Source organism: Emydura macquarii, unplaced genomic scaffold (genome assembly GCF_026122565.2).
Source record: "Emydura macquarii macquarii isolate MOO-44397 ecotype Brisbane River unplaced genomic scaffold, CSIRO-AGI_Emac_v2 contig_2636, whole genome shotgun sequence".
In the NCBI taxonomy this organism is placed as follows: Eukaryota; Metazoa; Chordata; order Testudines; family Chelidae; genus Emydura; species Emydura macquarii.
Window position 1 is genome coordinate 16,381,574 of NW_027132773.1, and position 25,755 is coordinate 16,407,328.

The following is a 25,755-nucleotide window of genomic DNA, read 5'->3' on the forward strand; positions in this document are numbered from 1 at the left end:
GTCATTCTAGAAGGGCTCAGTCTACAATTACAAGTTGTCACTTTCTGTCAGGAGTGAGGCCCTCCAGCTGTGCCTGCTCAGTACTTCTGAAACCCTAATGAGCCAGCTAGGCTACCTGATGGACTGCCCTGCCTGAGTGACTGAGGAAGCTCGCAGGCCAATTCTTAAGCCCAGCAGCAACAGCAGCAGCTTGCTGGCTGCTCAACGCACAGACCCACGGATTCCTTGTCTCTCTGTGCACATCTCTCTCCAAACCCTGCTCCTGTGCTGCTCCTCCATGGATCCAGTCCAGATCCTGCCTTGCACCCCGCCTTGTTCTCATCCTGTCCCAGCCTTGCTCCTGTCTCAGAATCAGCCCTCCTCCTGCCTTCAGTGACTCCTGGTAACCCAGTTCTGAACCCTTGGGTCTGATTCCTGGCTTCAACTCTGTCTTGACCCTTGGCTCTGGCATTTGGACTCTGACTTTGGTTCTGATGTTCGGCCCTGGTTCCTGGTTTTGATCCTATATTGCTGACCACTAGGTCTGAATCCCACTCTGACCACTAGGCCTGACCGTCTACTACTCAGTCCCCTGACATTTTCTTTCATAGCAAAGTATCCAGCGCTGGCTCTGTTGTGGATAGCAACAATTCTTATATGCATTGGGGAAAATTGAAAATAAAAGAATTTATATAATAAACATTGTTATTCATGTCTATCTTTTTATTAAGTTAACGAAAGAAAACATACACCTCTTCACCCTCCAACTTAAGTGGTTTTCCTAAGAATAATAGCCACTGGAAGATGTTTTGCAGTACACATTATGATAGACAAAGTAGAAAGTACTAAAATCTGCTGCAAAGTTCTGTTACCCTTGCAGAGGAAAATTAGCAATAAAGGCACACGAAGCGTACCACCAAGGTTACACTTTTTTTGCCTAACTAATGGGAGTTCACATTCTGCTACATTTTAAAATTCATACGAATGTGGCAAGAAAAAAAAAATCACTGTTTAACCAGAACATTGGTATCAGCAAAAGATGTAATATCAAAAGGATATTCAATCTATCTAAAGCAAGATATAATCACATACTGTGGCTGTACTTAAAAAAGGTTATTCCAGTTTGTAAATTATTCTCTATACTTAATATAAGAAATGTTGTTACTATCTCTCAAACCACAGAAATCTTTTAATTGTGACCACTGTATGAAGTTTTTCATTTTAATCATGTGCTAACTATTAAGTAGATCCAATGTTGCTATGCAAAATGTTACCCTGGTTACCTTTTCTGTGTACTTACTATTCTGTATGAACTGTTTTTTAAAAACATAAAAAAATAAATACGGTCTTTTACATAAAACTTTTGTATCATTCTCACTATTTTTTATACTTTCTATCTAAGGCCTTAAAATACACATTTATCTGGCATTCAGAGAAACCTAAAAAGCATTATTCAACGTATCCTTACACTCAATGGGAATTTAACTTCTCACATATTGCAATATTAAGTAATCAATAAACATTAAGGCACAAGCGAGATCTTATCAAGACTGAAATGGCTGCAAAGTTCAATTATGAAAGCTGAAGGCGCCTTTATGGAAGGAAGCCAAGATTCACTTACATTTAAAAGGCTTGGGAGATTATCAACGACAAATGAAGTATTGTCAAGTAAAATGGAATTCAGAGTTCTTTTCTCCATCACTCATTACAATAAAGATGTTTGTAAGAAGAGAAGTGTGGGGAACAGATACAGTGACTTGCGTCCACTGTGCCCCACATAAAGGGTTTCTATTAGTAATGGGAACTATATATGCACATCACAGAAATACAAAACCAGGGGTTCAGTTACGCATATTATTATGAAGGCCACAGTGGATACATCTACCCAGGGAAAAAAAAATCCACAGCTGGCCTGAGTCAGCTGGGCACTGGGGCTGAAAAATTGCTGTGTAAACATTGGGCTCGAGCTGCAGCCCAAGCCCTGGGATCCTGCCAGGGTGGAGCTCGAATGTCTACACAGTAATTTTTAGCCCCACAGTCCCAGCCTCGTGAGCCTGAGTCAGCTAACCCGGGCCAGCCATGGCCATGCCGTGGGTCTTTTATTCTTCTGTAGATGTAGCCAGTATGTTGGACAGCACGATTTGGAACACATGTTCAGTAGATATAGCAGGCCTACTGATATGAAGTGAAGGGGAGGTGAAGCGATGCTACAGCCCCACTCTCATCTTGCCTCATCTGATGCTGACGGTTGTTATAGCTGCTCCCTGACTTGTTCTTCCCAAATCTGCCTCCAAATTATAAATTTGCCTCAATGCATGTTCTGGGTGCTTCCCTCACATTAAACCCTCTATTGGTCAAGTCTTAATTTTCCCTGTGTATCCAAACGAACAAATCAGTCTTTTTAGTTTTCAAATAGAGATAATGATTTTATTGAGAATTCTCTCTCCTAAAGAGGCTAAATAAGAAAAGAAAGACTGTAGAAAGTAAATGCGTGGTTACGCAGGTGTTGTCAGAAAAAGAGCTTTGGATTGTTCGATCATGGGATGTTGTTCCAGGAAAGATTACTAGGAAGAGATGGGATTCACCTAATGAAGAGAGGGAAGAGTATTGTCACAGACAGGTTGGCTAGTGAGGAGGGCTTTAAACTAGGTTCGATGGGGGACGGGGACCTAAGTCGGAGGTAAGTGGGGAATTGGGACACCAAGATGAAGCAGAAGGAAGAGAGTGCAACAGGGGAGGCCTCCTGAATTGCACTGAGAAAGTAGGGCAATCAGCCAGTTATCTCAAGTGCCTATACACAAATGCAAGAAGCTTGGGAAACAAGCAGGAGGAACTGGAAGTCCTGGAACAGTCAAGAAACTATGATATGATTGGAATAACTGAGACTTGGTGGGGTAACTCACACAACTGGAGCCCGGTCATGGATGGGTATAAACTGTTCAGGGGTGAAAGGGGGGAGGAGTTGCACTGTATGTAAGAGAGCACTATGATTGCTCTGAGTTCCAGTATGAAACTGGAGATAAGCCAGTTGAGAGTCTCTGGGTTAAGCTTAGAAGCGAGAACAATAAGGGTGATGTCATGGTGGGTGTCTGTTATAGACCACCAGACCAGGAGGATGAGGTAGATGAGGCTTTCTTCAGTCAACTAGGGAAAGTTCACAGGACCTGGTTCTCATGGGGGACTTCACTCACCCTGACATCTGCTGGAAGAGCAATACAGCAGAGCACAGACAATCCAGGAAGTTTTTGGAGAGTGTTGCAGACAACTTCCTGGTGCAAGTGCTGGAGCAACCAACTAGAGGTCGTGCTCCTCTTGACCTGCTGCTCACAAACAGGGAAGATTTGGTAGGGGAAGTAGAAGTGGGTGACAACCTAGGCAGCAGTGACCATGAGATGGTAGAGTTCAGGATCCTGACAAAAGGAAGAAAGGAGAACAGCAGGATATGGACCATGGATTTCAGAAAAGCAGACTTTGACTCCCTCAGGGAGCTGATGGGCAGGATCCCGTGTGGGAGGCTAATATGTGGGGGAAAGGAATCCAAGAGAGCTGGCTGTATTTTAAAGAAACCTCATTGAGGGTGCAGGAACAAGCCATCCTGATATGCAGAAAGAATAGCAAATATGGTAGGTGACCAGCTTGGCTTAACAAAGAAGTCTTTCGTGAGCTTAAACACAAAAAAGAAGCTTACAAGAAGTGGAAGCTTGGTCAGATGACTAGGGAGCATTACAAAAATACTGCTTGAGCATGCAGGAATGAAATCAGGAAGGCCAAAGCACAAATGGAGTTGCAGCTAGCAAGGGACATGAAAGGGAACAAGAAGGGTTTCTACAGGTATGTTATCAACAACAGGAAGATTAGGAAAAGCATCAGCCCCTTACAGAATGGGGGAGGCAACCTAGTGACAGAGGATGTGGAGAAAGCTGAGGTACTCAATGCCTTTTTTGCCTCTGTCTTCACAGACAAGGTCAGCTCTCAGACTACTGCACTGGGCGGCACAGAATGGGGAGGAGGTGAACATCCCTCAGTGCTGAAGGAACAGGTTCAGGGCTATTTAGAAAGATTGGACATACACCAGTACATGGGGCCAGATGCAATGCATCCGAGGATGCTGTGGGAGTTGTCTGATGAATTTCAGAGCCATTGACTATTATCTTTTGAAAGCTCATGGCAATTGGGGGAGGTCCCTGATTGGAAAAAGGCAAATATAGTGCCCATCTTCAAAAAAGGGAGGAAAGAGGATACAGGAAACTACACACTGGTCAGCCTCACCTCAATTCCTGGAAAAATCATGGAGCAGGTCCTCAAGAAATCTATTTTAAGGCACATGGAAGAGAGGAAGGTGATCAGGAACAGTCAACATGGATTCACCAAGGGAAACCTTCTATGAAGAGGTGACTGGCTCTGTGGATGTGGGGAAAGCAGTGAACGTGATATACCTTGACTTTAGCAAAGCTTTTGATACAGTCTCCCATAGTATTCTTATCAGCAAGTTAAAAAAGTATAGGTTGGATGAATGGACTATAAAATGGATAGAGAGCTGGCTAGATCATCGGGCTCAACGAGTAGTGATCAATGGCTCCATGTCTAGCTGGCAGCTGGTCACAAGTGGAGTGCACCAGGTATCAATACTGGGGCCGGTTTTGTTCAACATCTTCATTAATGATCTCACGGATGGGGTAGATTACACTGTCAGCACGTTTGCAGGTGACACTAAGCTAGAGGGAGTGGTAGATACCCTGGAAGGTACGGATAGGATACAGAGTGACCTAGATAAATTGGAGGATCGGGCCAAAAGAAATCTGATGAGGTTCAACAAGGACAAGTGCAGAGTCCTCCACTTAGGATAGAAGAATCCCATGCACAGCTACAGATTGGGGACCAACGAGCTAGGCAGCAGTTCTGCAGGAAAGGACCTGGGGGTTACAGTGGATAAGAAGCTGGATATGAGTCAGCAGTGTGCTTTGGTTACCAAGAAGGCTAATAGCATATTGGGCTGCACTAGTAGGAGCATTGCCAGCAGATCGAGGGAAGTGATTATTCCCTTTTATTCAGCATTAGTGAGGCCGCATTTGGAGTATTGTGTCCAGTTCTGGGCCCCCCACTACAAAAAGGATGTGGACAAGTTGGAGAGAGTCCAGCAGAGGGCAACCAAAATGATTAGGGGGCTGGAGCACAAGACTTATGAAGAGAGGCTGAGGGAACTAGGCTTGTTTAGTCTGCAGAAGAGAAGAATGAGGGGGGATTTGATAGCAGCTTTTAACTATCTGAAAGGGTGTTCCAGGGAGGATGGAGCTAGGCTGTTCTCAATGGTAATAGATGACAGAACAAGGAGCAATCGTCTCAAGTTGCAGTGGGAGAGGTCTAGGTTGGATATTAGGAAAAAGTTTTAGACTAGGAGGGTGGTGAAGCACTGGAATGGGTTACCTAGGGAGGTGGTGGAATCTCCATCCTTAAAGGTTTTTAAGCTGCGGCTTGACAAAGCCCTGGCTGGGATGATTTAGCTGATGTTAGTCCTGCTTTGAGCAGGGGGTTGGACTAGATGACTTCCTTAGGTCCCTTCCAACTCTAATCTTCTATGATTTTATGATTCTAGGTGTAATCAGAAGGCTTAGATTCTGATAATGCAATATGGAGCTTTTGACTTTTAAGTCACTGGTTCAAATCCAGTCCAGATTGGGTAGTTTGTCCAGTTTTCAGTGCAGACGTTCCTATCACAACTGGCACCCGTGTTGACATTCTCAGCATCAAGAAGTGCATAAACATGGAGACTGACCACTGCCCTCTTTTTTCCTTTCCACCTCTATATGTGGCTTGTCTGGGGCAGAATTAAGACACAATGATTGGGCAGTGAGAGATGAGGTGTTTCTATCTAAACAGCGGTCAATCTGACATCCTTGAAAAGCACTAAACTCACCATACAACTTAAAAAGATTATGGGGGTTTAACAAAATTAGTGTGACAGACATTCAGAAAACGGGCAGAGGAAAGAACATAACCCTGGTAGGGTATACTAGAATGGTAAATAAAAGAATCTACTGCTATAGAATGTACTATACATACTGTAGCTGTAATCTTTAAAGGATTGGATCATTTTAATGCCTACTAAAAACATTTGCCCTCTGCAAGTTAGAATGACTTTACTATTCAAATCACATATACCATAGTGAAAGCTTATCTCTTATAAAGGTCAAGAAGAACTTCCCAACTACACATATACAGCACTGTATGACTATCTAGATACATAATTGAGAAGGCTGCCTAGGCAAAGATTGTAACAGCTAAAGTTAAGTTTTGGTCACTAGAAAGCATGTTATTTTTGTTTTGCTTATAACCACACCTGTCTCTATTTTTCTTGCTTAGTATCACTTACATCTATGTTCTTTATTAATAAACTTAAGCTTAGTTTTACCATAAACCATCTCAATGCTGTGTATTAAAGCAAATGTGGGTCTTTGGCTAGAGTTACAGGCTGGTGTGTGCACTCCCTTTTTTGGAGGCAGCAAACGTGGTCATTTTTATGAGTGTCCAGTGATGGGCTGGATGTTGCAGACACGTTTCTGGGAAACTTGGGAATGTTATTTGCACAGCAAGGTGAAGACTGGCAGAGCCTGGAGGAGTTTGCTGGTGAGGCAGATAGTCTGGTGTGGAAGGAGCTGACACACACCATTAGCTTGAAAGACAGAAGTGGATAAGGTGGAAAATAGACAGGTAAAGAGGAGCAACAGGAAATTATGTCAATGGAAAAAAGAAATCTAGTAATAAAAACAAATAATTTATTTGGGACTGATCTGGCCAGATACTGAGTACCCTCAACTTGAGCTGGCTTCAACGATTGTTGAGGGCACTCAGCACCTCTCTGTGCCTGGCAGCACTGAGCTTCTTATGAACAAGAATGCTTCTTCTCTTCCCTTTTTACTTCTTTTCTCCCATCTCTCTAATTCACCCAAAAACTAATGAACTGAACAACCCAAATAAAAATAATCTCTCTTCATATACACTAGCTGGTGATGATTTCCTCCCTCTTCAGATGGTATCTGTTTCTATAATTCATCTGTGTAATTTATCAAAACCAGCAGTAATACTTAAGTATTCTGACAAACTGTAAAGTGTACAATATTCTCCTTTGATTTTGTAATATACTAAATACCAGTCTTAGGTATTTCTAAGATGCCTATCACCTTGGTTTCTAAGCAATGGGTGGGCAAACTATTTACCGGTGTAAAAGGAAGGCAGAAAATTACATGTCCATACAAAAGAAGATTCCACCTTCAAATCAGGATTCATTTTTTCCTTCTTTACTCCTTCTCCCCAATAGTGTAAATTATTTTATCTGCTTTGCCCCCTTTTACTGTACTTTTAATTCATCTTTCAAACATCCCTTATGCTGAGAGATATCACCTGTGTACTTTATCTTCTTTCAAATTATCCAAACTATGGGCTGGATCCACTGTAGTCATTGGAAAAAACTCCCATTGACTTCAAAGGATTTTGGATCAGACCTTATGTTCTTGCATAAAATTTACAAGGCAGACCATACTCATTCCTCTTGGTTCATAAGAAAGAGTGCAAGAAGAACGAACATAATGGCAGAAAAGCTGTTCAATGGCCAGCTAAGTTTATAGTGGAAATTGACACACCACTTTAGAGACTAGTGGGTTGATCTTCAGAGGTGCTGAGAAGTCACAGCTCCCATTGACTTTAACAGGGGGTACATATGGCTCAGCATTTCCAAAAAATCAGGCTAGAAAGTCCCTCTAATTAAGATAGTAGCAAAAGACATATAATGTATGACAGGTCAGCTGCAGGCTAATCTCGGTGCAATCCGCCCTTTCCCCTCTCTCTCCTCCACAATCTCAACTTTTCAAACTAATGCTGAAAAGCTAGTGACAAAAGCTAGATACATATACAGATGTCATCCCTATAGGAGTACACTTCATTTCCTGGCATCTGTGCTATTCAGCTCCCATACAGGGCGACAACGGTTGGCACCTCTGTAGGAAAGAGTCACAAGAGCCTTATGCCCCATTGCCAACTACAAGAACAGAGCATCAAGTAAGCCTTGATTTTGAATGCAAGTGCCAATGTGCTTTTAATCTGTGCTGCTGTTTTCAAAAGTAATATTGAGTCGAGAGTAGCCTATTGTGTTTACTTTTCCTACGTGCAGCGTGTCTGGAATAGAGATGAGTTTGCTGGCCTTTCAAACAGTGCAAGATAGTGTCAAGATCAGCATAAGCTATATCTGGCAAAGTTAAAATCACATTCAACATCAAAACTTTAAGCTATTAATTTTTTATTTCTAGAATTCATGATGTTATGCAGTTAGTAACAGGGAAGTGAAAGCCTTTGATATGGTATGAGTTTAGTTAAATACAAAGACAGAAAAATACTTGTTTGCTATCAAAACAGTGACAGAGTATATCAGTTGACTTAGCTCTCCTAAACAAATATTCAGGTAAAAGCAAAATGCAGGAGTCTGATGGGTGTTCTTCAATAATTTTTATTTGTTTCTTAATATATCTTGCTGTCCAGATATCCAATATAAGCTGTCCAGGTAAAAACTGATCCATGACAGACTCAAACTAAAAATCTTGAACCAAAACCTCAGCTGGCATAAATCAGCACATGCATATTTGTATCAGCTGAGGGCCAAGCCTTGTGTGTATTCATGAGTTGTTAAAAAGAATGTCACCTCTCATCTCAAGGTCCCTTCTAGCCCTACATTTCTAGGATTTCCAGGTAAATGCCAGGGTGACGCAAATGTTTGTTGGATTTTTTGTTTTGTATTTTTTTAAACAAAGTGAAGTTCCAAGTCATTTATTTTCAAAATGAAAAACATACTGGTCCAAATCTGCCCCTCTCACAGAAAAGAATTGGTGAGAGGGGAAGAGTCATGAGAAAATGCTGATATCAGACTCAGCATTTCTGCTGCAGACCAATTCCTTATTATAACACGTTACCACGAGCATAAAATTGGGGAACTGTACTTCATTTATTATGATTGGGTTACTGTAATTGCTTCAGTTATTAACTCTTACTCACTCATTGCCCCAATCCAGGCGAGCAGTGATGTGGCGTTTCACATCCTTCATCCGGTCATGGGTAAGATGGCCAACAAGCACCTGCCTTCGCAGGTCCAGGATTTCATTCATTATGTGCCACAGTCGGTGAAAGAGATCTCCTTCATTTCTCTGTCAGATACACAAACAAACAGTTATGTACACACCTACTGAGGAAGTCAACAATGCTAATGGGCATATTGGGGTGGAAAATGAAAGCTCTTCTAAGAACGTCCCTTATCTTCTCCATCATGTGTTTCATTCCTTCTTTGCCCCCCAACATACTGTGATCCTCCCTCCAAGAACGGGTAAGGAGGGGTAGAAACAAATCCATTCAGAGACTCGGCATCACTTAAAACACAATCTAGTTTTGATCGCTGAAGGCTACTCAGGGTGATCCCTCTCTTGAAGCTCTGCCTCTGTAGCCTTCTCTACCTCTTGCCAGCCTCAGGAGCAAGGAATCAGTTTCTGTCCTTATTTAGACATGACATATTACTGATAGTATATATCATTGTTCAACTGCAAATAGCTACAAGCATATATTTTTAAATCTTTCTTGACAAGAACCTTCTGCTTAACTTGACTCTCACACAGACGGAATTATTTGACCTGCCTTATGACTTCTTCACCCCAAAATTTCCCATCTTAATAATACTGTGGTTAAGGGTATATATCATTTCCCATAAAAACCAAGGACAGCAATAGTCCCCTTCCCTCATCAATTCCAACTCTCATTAATTAATGTTGTCATATATTGTTTGGACAAGCTTATTTTGAGGAAGTGCTTTGAATCTTTAAGATCTGATGGTGCAGTATACAAAGTTTGGAAAGCACTCTATTCGGAGCTAGTTCTTATCTTGGCAGAATATCTCCTCTTCCCTTTTTCCTTATTACTATGAACAACTGCATAAAAACAGAAACATCAGCTGCCTCTGCTACACAATTCCTACAAGAAGTAAAAATCCTCTGTCACATCATTATCTTGCATCTGTAACTTCTGAATCCTAGAACCTCTCCCAGAGGCTTTGTTTTGTCCTCCCTTTTTATTTCACTTTCATTTACAGCATAAATTCTTTGAAGCAGGCACCTAGACCACTTTTGGTGCCAAATAATCATAATTAGTTGCTATGAAGAAGATTAAGTCATCTTATAAAAGGAAGAAATAAGCAGCAGGAGCAAATTAACCTCTTAGCAACAGAGATCTTGGTCCACATGCACAGGTCCCTTGAAATAGAAACAAATGGGAAGAGTTCAACCAGAATATCTTCTTCAAAAAAGGGAATGAGGAGGATCTGGGGAACTACAGACCAGTCAGCCTCACCTCAGTCCCCAGAAAAATTGTAGACCAGGTCCTCAAGGAATCCATTTTGAGGCACTTGGAAGAGAGGAAGGTGATCAGGAACAGTCAGCATGGATTCACCAAGGGCAAGTCATGCCTGACCAACCTGATTGCCTTCTATGATGAGATGGCTGGCTCTGTGCAACTGGAGAAAGCGGTGAACGTGATATACCTTGACTTTAGCAACGCTTATGATACAGTCTCCCACAGTATTCTTGCCAGCAAGTTACAGAAGTATGGGTTGGATGAATGGACTATAAGGTGGATAGGAAGCTGGCTAGATCATTGGGCTCAACAGGTAGCACTCAACAGCTCAATGTCTAGTTGGAAGCCGGTATCAAGCAGAATGACCCAGGGATTGGTCCTGGGGCCAGTTTTGTTCAACATCTTCATTAATGATCTGAAAGATGGAATGGATTGAACCCTCAGCAAGTTTGCAGATGACACTAAGTTGGGGGGAGTGGTAGATAGGATACAGAATGACCTAGACAAACTGGAGGATTAGACCAAAAGAAATCTGATGAAGTTCAACAACGACAAGTACAGAGTCCTGCATTTAGGACGGAAGAATCCCATGCACTGCTACCGACTGGGGGCTGACTGTTTAGGCGACAGTTCTGCAGGAAAGGACCTGAAAGTTACAGTGGACAAGAAGCTGGATATGAGTCAACAGTGTGCCCTTATTGCCAAGAAGGCTAACGGCATATTGGGCTGCATTAGTAGGAGCATTGCCAGCAGATTGAGAGAAGTGATTATTCCCCTCTAACGCCCCTCTATTCAGCACTGGTGAGGCCACATTTGGAGTACCGTGTCCAGTTTTGGGACCTCTCACCACAGAAAGGATGAGGACAAATTGGAGAGAGTCCAGCGGAAGGCAACAAAAATGATTAGGGGGCTGGAGCACATGACTTTTGAGGAGACCCTGAGGGAACTAGGCTTGTTTAGTCTGCAGGAGAGAAGAACGAAGGGGGATTTGATAGTGGCCTTCAACTACCTGAAGGGGGGTTCCAAAGAGGATGGAGCTAGGCTGTTCTCAGTGGTGGCAGATGATGAAACAAGAAGCAATGGTCTCAAGTTGCAGTGGGGGAGGTCTAGGTTGGATATTAAGAAAAACTTTTACATTAGGCAGGCAATGAAGTACTGGAATGGGTCACCTAGGGAGGTGGTGGAATCTCCATCCTTAGAGGTTTTTAAAGCCCAGCTCGACAAAGCCCTGGCTAGGATGATTTAGTTGGGGATGGTCCTTCTTTGAGCAAGGGGTTGGACTGGATGACCTCCTGAGGTCCCTTCCAACCCTAATCTTTTATGATTCTATCTTTATGATTCTATCATTCAATGACTATTTAGAAGAGACAGAACTGCTTCCAGATGGAATGTTTTTCAGTTTTCTCCATGAGGCACAAGTGGTCAATATTCCTTCTATTAAGTGTTTGCGGGAGCAGACCCTAACTTTGCTGAAGAAATATACTCATTTTCAAAGCAGCTCAACTCCAAATGAAATATATACTATGCCACTGAAAATGGACACCGCCACTGGACACAAAATGTGACCTTCCTCATGATTGTTTTAGTCATATTTTCAATGTCTTCCATACTTATAAATATTTTGGGTATTTTATAATTATATGTATTGCAGTTATGCCTTGGGGACCTGATCGTGAATCAGGACTCATTGTACAGAGACAGAACAAAAGTATGATCCCTGACCAAAAGAACTTCTTGTTTTTCCAACTGCTACTATTGCTGAAAATTAAAATATCCACTAAGATTAACTAACTTTATTCTTCACAGCTAGGCCCACTGACAGCAATTCCGGGCCCCAGGGCAAAACAGTCAAAGGCCCTCCTAGAAAGGGATGGCTGAGGTCCAAGTGGGCTTCTGCCAGAAGTTTTTACTTATTTATTATGTGCCATGAAGGTTCCCGGGCGGCTGAGGAGGCGTTATCTGCTACTTGGCTTCCTGGGTCCCTTGGACTCCCCAGGGAGATTACTGATGAACCTGGGAAGCTGAGTAGCAGATACCACCTTCTCAGTCGCCCGGGAGCCTGCCTGGTGCTTAATAAATAAGCTCGGCTCAGGGAAGGGGTGGAGAGCGCAAGCGGTGGGGGCCTCGGGAGAAGGAGGGTGTGGAGGAGGAGGATATCTATCCTCCCATCTGCCAAGGCCCTTTTAAATCACCGGGTCCCTGGGCAATTGTCCCCCTGGCTCCTCCCCCCATTCACAGCTGTGTTTTAGTCCAACAGCTATTCTGGGTATTATTGAATAGGCTTATGTACTATAATGGTTTTGCTTACAAAATTAGAAACCTAAGAAGGGACTTTTTTGTTGTGTTTTTTGGGGGAGGTAAGGGAGTATTAACAACACCCCTAAAGATGTATTAATTTCACTTTTATTGGAAATGTGTGGAAAAATCCATGTTGGAAAAATAAAAATTAGCAGAGAAAGATTCTGATGAGTTGAAAATAAAGAAGAATGGTTCTAAACTTCTTGATAAGCAGGTACATTTAAAATAATTGTTTTTACAGATGATTCACTGATACATTAATTCAATTAATCATATATGTTATGAAATTAGAGCCCACACATCTTACTACAAAAGGAGTAGATTCCACATCCCTGTCATATTAAATATGTACAGGAGCCTTATTTAAGATTTCTTTGCTTGACTCACATTAAATAATGAAGCCTGTCTCAAATTAAAAAGTAGTTCATACAATTTCATTACAGCTTCATTGTCAAATTTAATTGCTATTGTGTTACTTGAAAAGCAAGAGGATCCCAAGGGGAGTCCGGCCTGCTTTTATAGGGTCCTGTACAAAATTAAAACACACCAGACAGATTAGCAATCACACCCAATCAGAGGCTGAAAAAACATGAGCTCTGTTCACGCTTTCCATGCCTGCTGTTTTATGGTCCATAAAGAACTATCCTGCACTACTGACAGCAAAATGGAAAATGACTAATTCTGAGTTTGTAATTCTGACTTTACTCTTCTGACAAACAAATCCTTGCAGCCACTTTTGGATCTTTAAAAAAGGTTTCATTTCTACTTAAAGACAAAACAAAAAAAAGCAACATTAATCTCTTTTAGTGCTCAAATATTCTTAAATCAAGGAAGAAATGAAGGTTACTTAATTGTAACCAGAGTTCTTTGAGATGAGCCTCTGCATATTCACACTTGTGGGATCAGAAAGCCTGTGCTGAAAGCTTCCAGAACCTTCTGGAAAGCAGCATCCATTGAGGCCATTCACCCCTTTCTCTCCATTCCGAGGGTATAAAAGGGGGACTGGTCTGGGCCACCCCTCAGTTTCTCCCACTAATTCAGGAATTCCTAACCTGAGACTCTGAAGAAATGGGGAAGGAGGGAAGTGTGACTATTCAGAGGCTCACCTGGAAAAAACACTAGGTACAGGTAAATAATCTTCATTTCTTCTGCATATTTCCACTTGTGGGAGTTTAGCAAGCAGTACATCCTCCAGGAAGGTAGGTTGAGGAGTTCTAAATAAACAAGCATCAGCCTTGGATGAGAGATCAAGAATGAATGGAAGACACTGATCTTGCTCTCCCAAAACAAAGTTAATGAAGAAACGCTTGGTAAAAACACATATAGCTGCAGTATCAGTCAGGCAACATAATGCAATGAAGATAATGTCAGGCCATACCATGGATGCTACATTTGTTCTGCATGAGGACAGACAATTCTAGTAGGCTGAAGCCCTTTCAGGTCACAACTGTGAAACACAGCACATTACATGGACAACCTTTGGACTATGATGGACTAGCTCCTCATGTGAGTTCCATTTCTCTAACGGATTATAGAACTAGTAAATAAGCTTTGGCCTGTGTAAATAATCACAAAGTTCTCTGAGTACGCAAAATATGGTGCCCCTCCTCCCTGAATGTAGGGGATGGCCAGGGATATACAGACATTCTAGTGGCCTGAATGAGATGCAAATCTCAGACATCTTAGACTGCTGGGAGGGAGATATGGGCAAGACCACCCATTCTGTAAAAATGCAACTTAAAGGAGATAATAATTAGGCTTGTATCTCTCTAACTATCTGAGCTATCAAGAAAGCAACTTCTTTTAAATAGTCTACAATAACAGTTCAGGAGTTAATCAGGTCTACTCACTTAGAAGGTGCCAAGATGTGAGATTCTTTTTTAAGCAACAGAGAAGATTTGACTGATCAAAAATTCCTGCTTTTTCTTAAAATCTTCTAGACCTCAGAATAAGACTCATAATCAAGAGACGAAGCAATCTGGACTCAAGATGTCCATCAAGTTCAAACCACAGTGGAGACTTGTGCCTCATCCTGCAGGAAGGAGACCCAGTAGTTTGGAAAGAAGGACTTTACGGATATTAATATCATACCCATGAGACCAATGATAGAAACTGCCAATCTCTAACCATAGCTAATGACAGCAATTTGGTATCAATTGGACCAACAGTCAAAAACTCTCTGTTCATTCAACTGCATCATGGGCAACATACAGACGTTCATATTCTTGGTACTGATGTTAGGATTTACTTGTCTTTGAATCAGAACCATACTGAAGCATGGTATGCCTGCTGGGAAAGAACTTAGCTGGTACTTCATAGAATCATAGAAATGATAGGGCTGGAAGGCACTTTAATAAGCCATCTAGTCCAGCATCCTATGTTGTGGCAAGACCAAGTATACCGAGACCATGTAGGACCCGTAGGATTTTTACTCCAGATGACAGGAAAGTGATAAGGGAATTCTCTGGAGGGCTTGTTATTCCCCATTTTATGAAATAAGGCACCTGGAAAGTACTAAGACATTTTGGTTCAGGTGTTCCTAGTCTCAAGAAAAGATGGTAGAGTCACAAAGATCCAGGACTAATTAAACTAGCTTTTTCAACTTCTAATAGTAAGAGCCTACGAATGGATCAGTCTCTCTCTTCTCACCTATTGGGCAAGAGTCTGACAGATCGAACACTGGAGGAGGAAAACTTTCTCCCAGACTAACTGGGCATTGAGTGTGTGCATCTGAAAATGGCCAGACAGGATGCACAATGTGTAAACACTATCCTGTAACTGAGGATCCACCATTCCAGATCTGATCAGAAGCTTGTATTGCATTTCATTTTTTCAGTGTTGCAAGACCTCCACACTGAACTGCTTCTTTATACCGTGTTGGGCACAGAACCAGTGAAGCAAGCAGTTCTGCAAAGATCATGGTGTTGGAAATGTAGCACCAGACTCCATCAGCCTGGGTGGATGTTGGGCCCCAGTGGTAAAGGGCCTGTAGATAAGTGACTATCAACAGTAAAAGAGGTCAGATCCTCATGCTGGCTCGATCACTGGCAACAGGTCCCTTCTTGTCAACTGTGCTTGGCAGTCCTTTGCGTTTAACTGTTGAATCTGGTTTCAGGCTCTGATCATGGATCCAAAGCCATATTTATCAGACATGGATTCGTATACAGCTTTTTTCTTCTGGTACTCCGGATCTGTGTTCTGTTGTGGATTCAAGTTTTACAGCTCCAGATCCACACTAGGCTGCTGGATCCAGATGTGAGTTTTGTAACCCCATATCTGTACTGGGTGGCAGAATCTGAAAACTGGAAATTGGATCCAACAGCAAGAGAGCCACTTTAGGCACATAGCTAGGTCCCCTAGGTCAACCTGAACAGACCCAGGGACCTTGACTGTTACCAGCCTGAGATGCCTCTCCTGTGCAGGGGCTTTAAAAGGCAGCCAAACCTGCTTTTGAGGGACAATCTTAGAAGATGACTGTCACAGGGCCGATATGCCCCATTGCAGGCATTGGTTCATGTATGCAGGGAAGGTGGGGGAAAAGCTGTGGGTTTACACCTACTCCATTAGGTTCTCTTTCAGGATGGCAGCAGGGCGGTCCAAGTTGCTGGGGGCCATCCTTTCTTCCGGGTAGTGTGGCTTAATGGCCCAAGTTAGCCAGGCAGCCCTGTAACCAGGGCCGCGGGGCCTACTAGCCAGAGTCAGTAAAGCAGCCTCCTCGTCGGGGCAGTGTGACCTAATAGCCAGAGTCAGTAGCGCGGCCTCCTCATCGGGGCAGCATGACCTAATGGCCAGAGTCAGTGAATTATCAGGGCAGCCTGGTCTAATGGCCAGAGTCAGTGAAGCAGCCCCCTTCATTGGGGCAGCATGGCCTAACAGGCAGAGTAAGTGAAGCAGCCCTCTTCATCAGGGCAGCAGGGTCTAACGGCCAGAGTCAGTGAAGCAGCCCCCTTCACCGGGGCAACGTGGCCTAACGTCCTGCTGGGAGTAGTGAGGTGCTTCCTGCGGTGGTGCAGGGTAGGGGGTGCAGGCCCGCCCAGCTCCTCTGGGCCCCAACCCAGGGCCCTGTCATTGTCGGGGTTGTTAGCCACAGAATCAGTGGGGCTCCACCTCCTTTCCACAACTACAATCCTTTCCTTAATTAGATCTTAAATCAGCAGTCCATCCTTATTCAGCAAAACCCTTAAGCACATGCTTAGCTTCAGGCATGTGTTCAAGCACCATTGACTTTAATAGGACTTAAGCACATGCTTAAGTGCCATGATGAATAGGGATGACCTTAAATCAATGTTTTGCTGACCTGGGGCTCTACTCGGGAGGTGGTGAGATAAGTGAGAATGGATGCCTAGCCTTAGAAGCTGGACTTAATCTATAATCAGACCTCCAAGTTAATTTACAGGGGTTGGTTTCCTTCCAACCCTTGCAAACAGGACGTTAGGGCTCTCAGATCACAGACTGCCCCATGCTGAGTTTGCAGAATTTTAAATATAAACAAAACAAAATGACACAAGCAATAACAAATTTGTCCTAATATACAAAACAAGGGAAAAGGTGCAACAAGCCAAAATAAAAGTTGCTCTCTCCAATCCTGCCAATATTTTAAAAACTAATATATATGCCATACTTATGTAATTGACAACCTTCAGTACTTACATTTTTAATTATCTCTCTTTCTGTCTGGCAACATGTCATTGTTTCAGCTCCGCAATTAAGCGTTTACTTTGTGCAAAACATTTATCTTGTTCTTTTTTACCTAATGATCAAGCTGCTTTCCTTTCACTGGCTGTTCAGCATTTCTTTCAAAAGAAGTTCAAGATCAGGCTTGTGGCTACTTGACTTTTGTCTACCAAAACAATTTTCTTTTAAAAAAATCTGTCCAAAATTTAACCTCCCATTGTAAACTCAAAGTCATATCAAAGTCACAGCTACTTTAAAGGTATCCGATATTCGAAGAGTGTTTTTCCTTCTTTTTCCCCCACTTTTCTTCCTCCCTACTATAGCTGCAACTAACTGTGGCATTTTACTTTCTTGTTTGATTAATATTATGGACGGAAACTGCAGTTCTTTCATGTTGCCTTCTTGTTTATTATTTTCTAGGTGATTTCCTTTACTCTACTGCTTGTGGCTTCTGGTTGTTCATATTTGAAAAACAACCATTTGATCTTCTTGTTCTTGCTCTCTTTTTGGTCTTTGTCTTTATCTTTTAATAGCTATGCTAATATTATCATTCAGATGTTTGCAGTCACAGCTCCTAAATCTTACCATTTTAAAATCTAGACTTAGATAACAAGCTAAGCCATTCCCATTTATTCTTCTGTGTTACTATCAATTACATAGTGAACAGATGTCCAAGTTAGTCTCTGGCTGAAAACTATAACTATTGGATTAAAAAAAACTAGGAAAAAAGAGGGTTAAATAAATCCTACACGGGAAAAATAACCTAAACAACTATGATCTTTGGAAGAATACTTTTTCTTTGTTTTTTCATAAATACAAACCACTTTATTTTATTATTTGTAAGGTGACAGAATCTACTTTAAACTTCATTCAAGCAAGGCAATATCATATAGTATTTACCACATAAAGTTGTTTCCACATTGTCCCCCAGTCTCTTAAAGTTGATGTCATCTCTGTGATAACGGAGTCTTCTGTTGGAATAACCATTTCAAACTGCCTGTGGCATCCAGAAGAATATATGGCATTACACAAACAATATAAACCACATTACTGTTGCTAATATAAAACCTCTCTTTACAAATGTTGATATTTATTAACCTCCACAGGACTTCTTTTTTTTACTTGGAAATGTCATAGGGTGAAGTTCTGGTCTATGGGAGTTTTGCTATTGTCTTCAAAGGGGGCAGGATTTTACCCATAGTTTTTTATGTCAACACAATTCCTTGTACATATCTCCTGAGTTAAAAGGAAAAATTGCAAGTGCTACTACAATTTAGTGACTATAGAAGTGCATGTGCTCCCCTTTATATCTCTGTTTTCATAAATGATTCCAGAAATGCAATTTCTATAAAAAAAGGGGATGGAATAGAAGCAAGGACTCAAGAAAGAAAACCAGCAAGGTTGTTTAGTGTGGAAACAGGGGTTGTGACACTTTTGCCTTGGCTAGGAAAATGTATTAAGTTGACTTATACTTGTCCAAGAACAAACAATCATAAATATGGTTGTCAATCCGCCTGTGGACAAAATCCTCTACTGTGTTGCACTAGTTTTACACTAGTGTAGCTCCATTTGTTCAGAGTTACACTGATGTAAAAACAGCACACACGGTGGAGGATCAGGTCCAATTTGAGGGGGGGAGGGCTGTTTGCAACAAATAGTTAACCATGTGCATTTTTTGGAAAATGTCTCCCACCACTCATGAAAAACTCCAATACAAATAAAAAAAGACCAGAAAATTCCAAAAGGAAACCAAAATTCTTCAGCTGTACATTACAATTCGGAAATGCTGTCATGGTGACTCATGCCTCCATTCTCTACTGTGGCCTAGCTCCTTGGCTGAACCACATCTCCCATGATACACCACAGTCTCCCCACTTGTTGAATTGCTGTGGTGCATCATGTGATTCCCTGGCCAAAGAGCATCATGGGAGAGGTAATCTGGCTACAGAACACAGAGCAGTGATTCTCAACCTATTTACCACTGTGGGCCACATATGCATGTATGTATGTATGTATTATATGGGCCGCATCCACACAATTTATATATATATACTACCTCTATGACCCTGAGGATGTCACATGGGTCGCAGCTATGTGCTGATTGGGCTGCAAGTGGCCCACAGGCCGCAGATTGAGAACCACTGCCATAGAGGAAAATGGGGACATGACGCAGCTGAAATTTTCCGTACAAAGCCATTTTTGTGCACTTCAACAAAGAGTTTTATTTTGTCAAACACCCAATTTTCTGTCCACAAACCATTTCAATGGAAAATTTTCAACCAACTCTACTGAATGGCATAACTGGCTGGGCAGAGACAGCATAAGGATTTAGAAACATAGCAGGCAGTGGCTTGCTCAGCAGACAATAAGGAATTCAATTTCAGTTGTCCAGACTAGGTTTCCAGTTGTTAAAGGATGCCAAACAAGAAGATTTTCTTTGCCAGTCATGGAGCTTTAACCTTCTTATTCACTTCCCTATTCTCCGCTCCCATAAGGGAATAAGGAAGATGTAGTTTTAAACCTTTAAGTGTTTGTGTAATACATGCTATCCAGGTCCTTTCAGTTCAAAAGAGCCCTGGAAACAAACTCTTCCATGATGAGTAATTCCAAATTATTTTGTGCTAATTTCAATCAATAATTCCTCAATTCAATCAATACATGTAACAAACAAGGGTCAATTCTAGGAAATAAATGTTCAGGAATTGTGTAGACACCTAAGAAAAAGACTGTGTGGACCCATAATCACTGATAAGCAGGATATTTTAAATGGGATGTTGTCAAGCTAAAAGTTGCTACTTAAAAGCAAATGTCACTCACTCTTTTACTAACGTTAGTTTTTCAAAAATTGAAAATTTCTAACCTCTTGTTTTTTACTAACTCTGCTTTGGATAATGAATGCAGTCTAGCAGACAACCAAAACTAAAACCAAAAATTGTTTCACTATAATTTAAAAACAAAAACATGAAAAAAATTCTATTAATTTTAGATTCATAGAAATTTTTAGAACCCATACATTGACTTGAAAATGTCCTTTTAAAAGTTCTGTGTGAATGCCAGGAGATTATTTCAAATAATGGCAACCTAGAAATGAGCAATGATCACCAATGGCTAATAGACTATTCTATGCAGAACCCTGTAAGGAGCTACTACTGTGTTTAAATAAGGGAGCCATCCAATAAAACTCAGTCTGATTAATATCAGAGTTAAAACAAGTAATTGTTCTCTGCATATACTAGACAACACAGAAATTATTTCTCAATTTCTGCCCTATGTATTTTTATAACAAGTGACTTCTACCTTACGCCTAACTGAAAGTGCCAGACTGGTTAAGGATATTAATTTTAATCCTTCAAGGCAGAGAGCTGAGGTTTTACAGTGTTAGACACCAGTGAAAATTATATCTTTATCCTGCCTGAAAAGCAGCCTTGTTATAACAATCTGCACAACTACAGATCCTTCACCTCAACCTCCTTAAATAGCTGAACACAAAATCACCACCTACCCTTTATTCTTAACACATGCATTTTTCAAGTGAATATAGTTGGATGGAAATATCCCCTGAAAAAGAAAATAGTTTAATAAATGCACAAAGTTTTAACAAGCTGCCTACTGTTAAGAGAGAACCTTGGCTTAGGCTAACCATTTCAGAGAAAACCCTGCACACTGTATAAAAAGAATCCTCTATCAGTGACACTGTTTGCAACAACAACAAAAAACCCCACTGCGACTGTTTACTATATATAATATAGATTTAAACGATTGAAACTTCAAATAGGATTACAAATCAAATACAAAATCAAAAGTTTTAATTACTAACTCCATATTTAGAAATTAGAAATTAAAAATGTGTGTAGAATGCATAAAATATTGCAGCATAGCTCTTTGATATTTGATATTTTTTACTAAGTCCCATATTTTAAGAGGACACTGTCAAATAATCTGAGGCCAATGTTTATCTATAGTTATAGTACCTTAAAATTGACATTTGGAATGGGTTTTCAAAACACAGTGTTTTAAAAGATTCTACTGTTTATTTGGGATATATTCAAGACTACAGTATTCTTTTATATTCACTGGTAGCAATGCAGAAGCAATTAACTACCATCAACCTCTCCTTTCAGAGCATTGTAATTCACAAGTTGGGTGGTAAACAAAAGCAGCCATGATGAATTTTCCAAAAAGGAAAACGCTGCTAGGTTTTTTGTTTTTTGTTTTAAATGATTCAGATGAGAAATATGGTGCCCCATTTTGCCATAAACCAGATAGTAGCCAGGGGAAGAATCCTGGCAGAGCAATGCTAGCAAACCACGCTGTCTTCAGGAAGAATAGTTTTCGAGGTTGAGTTCAGAAATCATCTTCATCCACAAAAGGTGACAACACTGCACAAATGGCTTGCTCATTTCCTCACAGAGCTTGAGTCGTCTTTCAGACGGTCCATTCATAACTTTTTTTGATACATTTTGCAGGATAGAAACTAACAGATAGTAAGCATGTTATGATCAAATGCAATCAATATTCATTCTACAGCAAATCCAAACTGTGCAAGGGTAATTACTAATGTCTTACAAAACAGATTAAGATACAAAAATGAGAACACAACAGCACCTAAGTCTAATTCTGAACCTATTATCATGCAAAAAAGTGTAAAAGCCAGGAAGAATAAGATGTCTCACTCGACCAGTCATGGCTTTCACTAGCATCAAAGAGTGTCATATGCATATAATGTACGTTTGCAAGAGGTTCAATAGATACCTAGTTAAGGGTTCTCAAACTGGAGGTCATGACCCCTCAGGGAGTTGTGAGGTTATTATGGGGGCATGTGAGCTGTCGGCTAACGGTCATGTCGGTAAGGGTTGCATGGCATGGGGGGGAGGAATCATCAGTTTTTTACAGGGGGTCATCACAGCCTGAAATATTTTCAAAGGGGGTCACAGCAAAAATAATTTAAGAAGCCCTGAATTAGGCTCTTAGGCTACACTAAGTCTACATGTTAAAGTCAAAGCATCTCATCAACACTATTTTCACCATGCATTCCTGGTAGCTAGCTCTCTATACTTTAATTTAGCTCTTCCTTAAGCTCCCAAGCTTAACTTATGTTGCCTAAACAAAAGTCAGTTTTGCCAAGAGGTCTTGACTTCCAAGGTGCTTACAATATTAACATGAGAGCATTTAAAAAAATGTAACGCATGGTCAAAGATACTTCTGTCAATGTTGGTTAAAATACGTAACACTAAATGTCATAATATCTTATCAAACTGTGGCATTCAGATATGAACATGTTTGACTAAATTCATATTTTTGTCAAAGAATTCAAACTATAGTTAGAAACATCTGGGTTTTTACCTTGATATTTGGGTTTTTTAAGGCAAATCCTCTGTACCAGCCTGTGGAGAAATAATATTTTTGTGTTTTTTTAAATATGTAAACCATTGCCCATTTTCAAAATTTTGTTTAAGCTTTTTCTTTTGGACTGATGTGATTCTATTACATACCACAGTGTAACGGACTACAGTCATTCTGAGTACATTCTGTGCATTGAAAAGTAATTTTTTAACTCACTAAAATATCAACTGAAATTACTTCATGGTTATTTTCTGCTATGTTCTCCAAATATGCCCTCAACCATCTACCTTGATTATATTTTTGTATCAGGCAACATGCCAAATATTAAAGATAGACAGTACCATGAACTGTTTTTATGAACTACTCTTATACTACACAGGCTAGGGCTATTGGCTACATTATTATACTAAAAATCCTAATGCACAAAACTCAAAACAACTGAAGTAGATTTAATACATTTTGTGACAAAGATCAATCATTCATGACTAACTAGATCAGCAGTTTAACACTCCCACATCTATGATAACAAATATATGTTATATTAAACAACAAAAATATAGTTTTGTAAAACTGACTTTAGGTAGGATCTTAATGAAATACTATGGAAGAAATGCAGTTTTATTTCCTTTATTCTAGTTCTGTACATACATTAAAATCAAGCCTGAAATATATTTTTATCCCAGTAACCTCTATATCAAAACAGAAGTAGGTCAGGGATCTATAATACTGCTATAGGAGTTAAACTTGTGATTTGGCATGAAGTTTGAAAGTCTCCTGCTGAAAGTCAAGCTTCTCTGGGGAAAAACAAGAGAGCAAAAAAGAAAGTCACAATGAGACCTCCTTTCTGTGTAACAATTATTTTTCTCCCTGGATATTAATTAAACATGGAGAAGAAACAAAAAAGAATACAGTTACAAAGAAAAAACCTAGGAATTAGAATTTCTTTGACATATAGAAACATGTAGGCTTGGCAGAATTTAATTTTTGTTTATTGTAATTTTGATGGATAACATCAATATTTGTTTAAGCATTTTTAGATAGTTATTTAAATTTTCACAGTTGCACAAAATTATATTTTTAAGCATTTTTAAAAAAAAAATTATTTAAATTTTCACAGTTGTGGGAACTTATGGGAATCAGACAATTATTTAATGATGACACTGAAATTCAAAGAGTTAAAGCTTTATCACTGCTAAAACACAAATTGTCAACATTATGTGTCAACATATGCAAAGTAAATATCCTTCAAATCAAATTCTAGTAAGTTCTCAAGTAGCATTTTTCATACTTTGTCTACCTGTAAATTTCATAAGAACATAGGAACAGCCATACTGAGTCAGACCAATGTTTATCTGGCCCAGTGTCCTGTCTTCTGACAGTGGCCAATGCATGGTGCTTCAGAGGGAATAAACAGAACAGGCAATCATCAAGTGATCCATCCTGTTATCTACTCCCAGCTTCTGGCAATCAGAGGCTAGGGACACTCAGAACATGGGATTCCATCTCTGACCATCTTGGCTAATAGCCATTGGTAAACCTATCCTCCATGAACTTACCTAATTCTTTTCTGAACCTTGTTATAATTTTGGCCTTCACAACGTTCCCTGGCAACAGGTTCCACAGGTTGACTGCAAATTGTTTGAAGAAGTACTTCCTTTTGTTTGTTTTAAACCTGCTGCCTATTAATTTCATGGGTGACCCCTGTTCTTGAGTTGTGTGAAGGACAGCATTCTCTATTTATTCTTTCTCCACACCAATCATGATTTTATAGACCTCTATCATATCCCCTCATAGTCGTCTCTTTTCCAAGGTGAGAAGTCCCAGTCGTTTTATCTTTCCTTATGCAGAAGCTGTTCTATACCTTAATCATTTTTGTTGCCCTTCTCTGTACTGTTTCCAATTCTAATATATTTTTTGAGAGGGGATGACCAGAACTGCAGTATTCAAGGTGTGGGTGTACCAGGGATTTATACAATGGTACATTGTAGCATAATACGTAATAATATTATGATGTTATTTCTTCTCTTGTTATCGATTCATTTCTTAATGGTTCCCAACATTCTGTTAGCTTTTTTCATTGCCACTGCACATTGAGCGGACATTTTCAGAGAACTATCTACGACTCCCAGATCTCATTCTTGAGTGGTAATAGCTAATTTAGACCCCATCATTTTGCATGTATAGTTGGGATTATGTTATCAATTCTTATCAATGGAAGTACATTTTCATTGTTTTTTGTGTGCACAGTTAAATTAATATTTTTTTACATTTACCAGTAAAATTCTAATCCTTCCAAGATTAAACATATGCAATCATAGATTTACATTTTTGCTTCACTTACATTTTAAAATTAAACAAAGAGTGATGGGACTCAAATTCACATCAGCACAGCAACTATTCATTCAAATGAGAGTTTTAACCTGTGTACTTACCATCACATTTTTCTAGTATTTGAACTGTGTCTCCAATCTCCAATGATAAGCCATGTGGGACTGTTCCTCGAAAACTAGCTATCACTGAAAGAGATATTAAACTGCAGTTAATCAGTGCTCCTTGTTATTAAACTTTAATGCAGTAGGGAAAGGGAATGTGTTGAGCAAGCAGGTTTAATGAAAATTACAGAGTTATGGGCTGACTCATATACACCAAAGACCAAATCATGTTAATTTTTGTTAATGGAATACCAAATACAGAACTTGGAAAATCCACTTGTTCACTCATTAAGGGCAAATGGAAAGGTGGTCCTGGAGACAGGGTTGCCTAATTCATCGATTTCAGGATAATTTAATTTTTTTTAAATTAAAGTTTCTAGCCTTTACAGATGTGATAACATCCTTCCAAATTGGGACTGATGCATTTCAGACTTCCTGAGTCTGCAAGACAGACAGCACTAGTGCTTATGTTGCTGCTTGTACCTTTGCCAAATATCAGGATGAAATTAAAACATCTCTAGTCAATGTACTTGAAGCTATTCATCACCCTGTGGACAGGAAATGCTTGGGAAAGCAACGAAAGCAGGCACTTAAGTTATTCACCAGGGATGAGATCCAAAAATGGAGAATGGGAGAGACAGAGAGTAGC

General features: G+C 40.3%; 1 protein-coding gene across 1 annotated transcript in view; it reads right to left on the reverse strand.

Annotated features, from left to right (window-relative positions):
• The window catches only part of DOCK4 (dedicator of cytokinesis 4), a 373,592-nt gene that overhangs the window by 225,070 nt on the left and 122,767 nt on the right, over positions 1-25,755 (reverse strand). The window contains exons 2-6 of the mRNA XM_067564219.1: positions 25,107-25,190; positions 22,675-22,715; positions 20,834-20,889; positions 18,232-18,328; positions 9,019-9,167 (exon numbers count right to left, since the gene is read on the reverse strand). Of these exons, the coding sequence (XP_067420320.1) occupies positions 9,019-9,167; positions 18,232-18,328; positions 20,834-20,889; positions 22,675-22,715; positions 25,107-25,190 (427 nt within the window). The remainder of the gene's footprint in view (positions 1-9,018; positions 9,168-18,231; positions 18,329-20,833; positions 20,890-22,674; positions 22,716-25,106; positions 25,191-25,755) is intronic.